This window comes from Lactuca virosa, chromosome 6, assembly GCF_052849685.1.
Source record: "Lactuca virosa cultivar CGN04683 chromosome 6, Lactuca_virosa_CGN04683_v6, whole genome shotgun sequence".
Taxonomy (NCBI): domain Eukaryota; kingdom Viridiplantae; phylum Streptophyta; class Magnoliopsida; order Asterales; family Asteraceae; genus Lactuca; species Lactuca virosa.
Window position 1 is genome coordinate 24,587,480 of NC_136431.1, and position 6,268 is coordinate 24,593,747.

Consider the following 6,268-nt stretch of genomic DNA (forward strand, 5'->3'; position numbering starts at 1 on the left):
CAACACCGGAGTATCAAAATTTTCATCAAAACACTAGGGTGCATTTGGTTGTGGAAAATTTTTCAAGAAAAACGGAAATTTTGAAAACGCGTTTGGTTGGTTCAGTTTTCTAACATTTTATAAGAAAATGAAAATTTTCAGTTTTTCAAATTGTATGTAAGATAGAAAAGCGAGTTTTACAGTTTTCCAAAGTTTTCCAAATTTCTAAGATGGAAATGAAAACTCTACCGCTTTCAACCAAACGCGTTTTCTAAAATTTTCGTTGAAAACTGGAAATGAAAACTCAACTCTATTTTCTGAAAACATTTTCTTAGAAAATGAATACAATTTTCCATAACCAAACGCATCCAAAGGTGTGTTTGGTAGTGAAAAATTTTCCAGTTTTCTAAGAAAATTTTCCAAGAAAAACAGAAATTTTGAAAACACGTTTGGTTCGTTCAGTTTTCCAAAGTTTTATTAGAAAATGAAAATTTTTAGTTTTCCAAATTGTATGTAAATTAGAAAAGTGAGTTTTACAGTTTTTCAAATTTCTAAGATAGAAATGAAAACTCCACCGTTTTCAACCAAACGTGTTTTTTTAAATTTTCACAGAAAACTGAAAATGAAAACTCAATTCTATTTTCTAAAAACATTTTCTTAAAAAATAAAACAATTTTTCACAACCAAACTCACCCGAAAGTGTTGAATTAATATAAAGAAATTGTCAATTTCTGATGATTTTGTTATAAGATTAAAATATAGTTGCTAAACCACAAAAATAACTAAAACATATGATTCTTTGTGTGTATTTTCTTTTAAATATTATTATGATACTATTTTCAATAAGTATTAACAACAAAGAGACTTTATATTTTCTTTTCCTATTGCATGCATAAAGTATACACTTGCATAAAATTTATTATTACAGAATATATTTACAAATTTTCTTTTGTTATTACCCATATGACCATATTTCTCTATATTGCTATTTTTGTTAAACTTTCCAAATTTTCTGATACAACAACACATGTACGATTTTTTGTATGTTAATTCTTTTCACGGTTTTGATTCTCACTAAAAAAGGAAAGAATAACCAAAAGTAATCATAATAAACAAATGTACGACCATGTTAGCTGTAAGTTTTTTGCATTTTCCATTGCAATGATACAATTTTTTACTAACCATTTTTCAAAGATGTAACTTATCTTCCTAGCACTATTAACATGCCACTTTTTGATTACAACTATTACGTCCATTAATTTTATTTCTCATACCAAAATAGGTTTTCAAGAGAATCGTCATCTTTGTGTGGTTTTAATAGAAGAAACCTTGAGAGTATTTCATGTTTTTTTTTTTTAGCTTCAAAACGATAAAATCTTATTTATACATGAAAACTTTAACCATGTAAGCTTTTTAAGAAGAAAATCTTTTAAGACTTCCGGGTATTAGATCTATGTACTTATATAAACATTAACCGTTTTAATGAGCCTAATCCTTTAAGACTTTCAAGATATTTGATTTTTTTTATGTTAAAATTTAAAAATGATTGATATATAGATATCGATATGAAAATGGGGTTACGTGGCTTCTTCAAGTCGGATAGATCACATAGATGGCACCAATTATGATTATTATAATATTCATAACACTTTATAACTATAATATTTATATTTATTTTAAGGTTATAAAACAATAATCAAATATACTATATATACAAAAAGATAAAGGAAAAAAAATAAGTGAAGGCAAGTAGGCAATTTAGCTTCCCAATAACTTTGGCCCTTTTAATTTTCCCGGCGACACTAACTCCCACTGCCACCGCCGAGTCACAGAAAGATGACAAGAGTACCACCGTCTCCACGGAAACGGAAACCCATACACATACTCTCCTCCTTCCTTTTCCTTTTCATCACTGCAGTCGAGTTTTCCTGTGCAAGTTCACAGCACTTCTTGACGTCCGAGCAAACCACTCTGCTTAACCTGAAGCAACAATGGGGGAATCCGCCGTCACTGAGGAACTGGAACGCCTCTTCACCGCCATGCAACTGGACAGGAGTTCACTGCAACGATAACGGCTCTGTTGAGTGGTTTGAACTCATGAGCAAGGGATTAACTGGACATATACCGCCGTTCATCTGTGACCTACCTAACCTGAGAAATTTGTTTCTCAGTGATAATTTCCTCACCGGAGAGTTCCCTACGGTTTTTTATAATTGTTCGAAGCTAGTTGAAATTGATATCGCACACAACGGTTTTTTTGGAAGGTTTCCGGATGATATTGACCGATTATCAGGACTCATGTGGATTGATGTCGGAGGTAATAACTTCACCGGCGATATACCTCCAGCCATCGGCAATTTGTCTGCGTTAATGTATTTGTCGTTGGATAATAACTTGTTCACTGGTTCAATCCCGTCGGAGATTGGAAATTTATCTAATCTGGAAACGTTATATTTGAGTTCCAACAATTTGGAAGGTGAAATCCCTTCTGGGTTGCTTCTGTTGAAGAAATTGGATAGTTTGACCTTGTACAAGAACAATTTATCTGGAAGAATTCCGTCGGTGATTCAGTCTTTAGATTTAATTGAAATCGATCTCTCCATGAACAAATTGAACGGCTCAATTCCTAAAGATTTTGGCAAATTGCAGCAGCTGGAGGTGTTAAATTTGTTTTCAAATCATTTATCCGGCAACATTCCAACAAGTATTTCACAAATTCCGACACTGAAGAATTTCAGAGTCTTCAAAAACAATCTCGATGGCGAATTACCTCAGGAAATCGGGTTTCACTCGAAGCTGGAAACATTCGAAGTGTTCGAGAACAAACTAACCGGAAAGTTGCCTGAGAATTTGTGCGGTGGTGGTACTTTGCTCGTGGTGGCTGCTTTCTCCAACAATCTCACCGGAGAAATCCCGAGATCACTCCAGAGTTGTCACAGCCTTGATACAATCCTACTCCATGATAACAGTTTCACAGGTGAAATTCCTCCAGGAATTTGGACATTATCCAATCTTTCGAGCTTGATGGTTACAGGAAACTTTCTTTCTGGTGAACTACCGAGTACAGTATCATGGAATTTATCAAGATTGGAGATCAGTGACAACAAGTTCTCCGGCCAAATTCCTGACAGCATTTCATCTTGGACAGAACTGAGTGTGTTCAAGGCTAGTAACAACTTGTTATCAGGTGAAATCCCGACATCATTCACTTCTCTTTCACAGTTGTCTGTACTTCATCTTGATAGGAATTCACTTTCCGGCGAACTTCCATCGGAGATCAAGTCCTGGAGTTCACTAACCACTTTGCATCTAGCGAGAAACAAACTTTCTGGCCCGATTCCACAAGCCATCAGTTATTTGAAAGGTCTTCTTGACCTTGATTTATCAGAAAACCAATTTTCCGGTGAAATTCCCCCACAAATGAGCCGTTTGAGGCTGAGCACTTTAAATCTTTCTTCCAACAAACTCACCGGAAGAATCCCATTTGCATTCGATAACCTCGCTTACGAAAATAGTTTCTTAAACAATCCCGATCTATGTGCTAGTGCTTCATCCCCAATCTCAAATCTCCATAACTGTTACACCAAATCCCCACACTCCCAGAAATCTTCCCCCAAAATCATCGCCATGATTGTCGTCTTGTCAGCATTCATCATACTTGTCGCCATTCTGTGCACCATGATCGTCTATAGACTATACCTCCAGAAGAAACATAAACACATTGTGGATCTCACAGCATGGAAACTTGTTGAAAAGTGATCGATTCGAAGTTAAGTGATGAAATAAAGATGGTGTTTAATTAGGGCTTTTATGTTATTAATGCTTGTACTAGGTAAAATAGGTTGTGATCAGGTTTATTTAATATATTAATAGTATTATAATTATAATTATAATATGACATAATGCTTTTATTTAATATTGTGAATCTAAAGGTGGAATGTTGAGAGATTGCAGTTTATATGTTATAACTTCGCTTTAGGTAGTTATGGACTTATGGCTCATCACATTTCTTGGTGATAATCTCAGTTTGTATAAGTGGGTTTCTTCAATAAATCCATTAGTACATATATGCTCTTAAAATTTTTGAATAAAATTTGCAAAGATTTACGTATAAATGTTGTTTAACTAGAGAGAGATGTATTACGAGATTATATTATATTCAAGACTCAAGAGCATTCATGAGCGTTCATTTGAAAATCAAACAACTCATGGCCATGCTTTTTAGCAAGCTTGATAAGGTCTTGTCGTTCTAAGGTCATGTTTTTTTGTTTTTCTTATGAGCGTTGTGCCTAAATGATGTTACAATTAGGGATGAGCAGTTTGTCCCAAATCTCGATCCCGTACCGGAACCGGTACCGAACTGTACCGAATTTAAAAATATGGGACGGTACTCGGTACTCCAAATACATGAAATTCGGGATTCGGTACCACCGGTACCGGTTTTCGGGATTGACTTTCGATAACCGGTACCATTCCCGGTTTCGGTACTCCAAATACATGAAATTCACGAAAACCGGTACCGGTACCGGTGATGTTAATTCGGTTCGGTACTCGGGATTGACTTTCGATAAAATTCGGTTTTCGGGAAATCGGGAACGGTACGGGTCGGTACCGGTTCCGTCTCATGCTCATCCCTAGTTACAACTGTGTTTTGGATGTAGAAGTATAATGAAACGTATTATTAAGTTAATTTAATATGTTTTGTTTTCAAAGAATGGCTTTTTAGTCATTAAATCTGATTAGTTTGATAAATTTACCATTATATCCCTCAAATCACAAATATCTAACAAAGAACTTGCAAAATTATGTATCTAACAAAATTTCATAGATTTAAAATGCTATTATATAATATAAATGTTAGTTTGCAAGATATAGCACCTAGATTCTCTTTTTCCAAACCAAAGCGACTTATTTTATTGTTAGGGATAATGACTTAAAAGGGTAATATATTTTTCGATTTATACACATTTGGTCGCTGAGTTTTTTTTCGTTCACGTTTACCCCTTCAACTTGTTAAACTGTACACATTCCGTCCTTATGACCGGTTACTCCAGGTTAGCCGAGAAAATGACTTAATAAGGTAATATATTTCTCATTTTGTACACATTTAGTCCTTAATATTTTTGTACACATTTAGTCCTTAATATTTTTTTGTTTCAAAATAAGTCATTTTTGTTTTTGTACTCATTCAATACTTATAAATGAGTTCCTTAGATTTTTCTCACATCTTACGTGGGACAATCGTTGATGAAGTGTGTGGGGTTGTTGATGTTTATGTGTAACGTCTCATTTTCACAACCAAAATTTTTCATTTTTAAATAAGGCAAAAATCCCTAATTATAAATCCATTATTAAGAAAAAAACGTTTATTCCAAAATACATTTATAGAAAATCAGAGTAATATAAGAAACGCAGAATCCTCAATACTGTTGATGAGTGTAATATTGTTGATGAGTGTGTAGAGTCATACATTCGCCTTCCCACGATCAACAATAAAACATGAAAACATTAACAACTGGGTAAGCACAAAGTTTAGTGAGTTCCCCCCAAAATACCTGATACAACAAACGTATTATCATGCATAACTGGCGCACGCTCATCTGATTGGAATACCTTGGACCAATCAGTCATCAGACTGGAATGCCAATATACAACAAGTCCAATCAGTCATCGGACTGGAATGGTTAGGGTTTGTCGGCATGCTGCCTTAACCCAACCGCTTTTCTCGAGCCTCCATGCCTACGACTTACAGCCGACCCGCACCAGGTATCTTGACCTACAACATATAGCACGACCACCTCAACCTATCCTACCACCATATGGTTATCCCGTGTAAGATGTCGTTACAAAAATCTAAAGAAATCATTCATACGTACTGAATGAGTACAAAAACAAAAATGACTTATTTTGCAACAAAAAAATAATAAGGACTAAATGTGTACAAAAATATTAAGGAGTAAATGTGTACAAAGTGAAAAATATATTACCCTATTAAGTCATTTTTACCGGCTAACCTGGAGTAGCCGGTCATAAGGACTAAATGTGTACAGTTTAACAAGTTGAATGGGTAAATGTGGACGAAAAAAAAGTCAGTGATTAAATGTGTACAAATCAAAAAATATATTACCCTTTTAAGTCATTATCCCTTATTGTTAATATATTTCTTAAAATTGACGATTTTAACACTTTAATTTGGATTTTTGTTCTTTAAGAGACAAAATAATATAATATATATATATATATATATATATATATATATATATATATATATATATATATATATATATAT

At 34.0% G+C, this 6,268-nt stretch overlaps 1 protein-coding gene across 1 annotated transcript; it reads left to right on the plus strand.

The window, feature by feature from the left end:
* The first annotated feature begins 1,688 nt into the window (after positions 1 to 1,688).
* On the plus strand, positions 1,689 to 3,874 carry LOC145119535 (uncharacterized). The gene has a single exon (XM_079055201.1). The coding sequence runs from the start codon at positions 1,816 to 1,818 to the stop codon at positions 3,736 to 3,738; it is 1,923 nt and encodes a 640-aa protein (XP_078911327.1). The 5' UTR covers positions 1,689 to 1,815; the 3' UTR covers positions 3,739 to 3,874.
* The last annotated feature ends 2,394 nt before the right edge of the window (positions 3,875 to 6,268 follow it).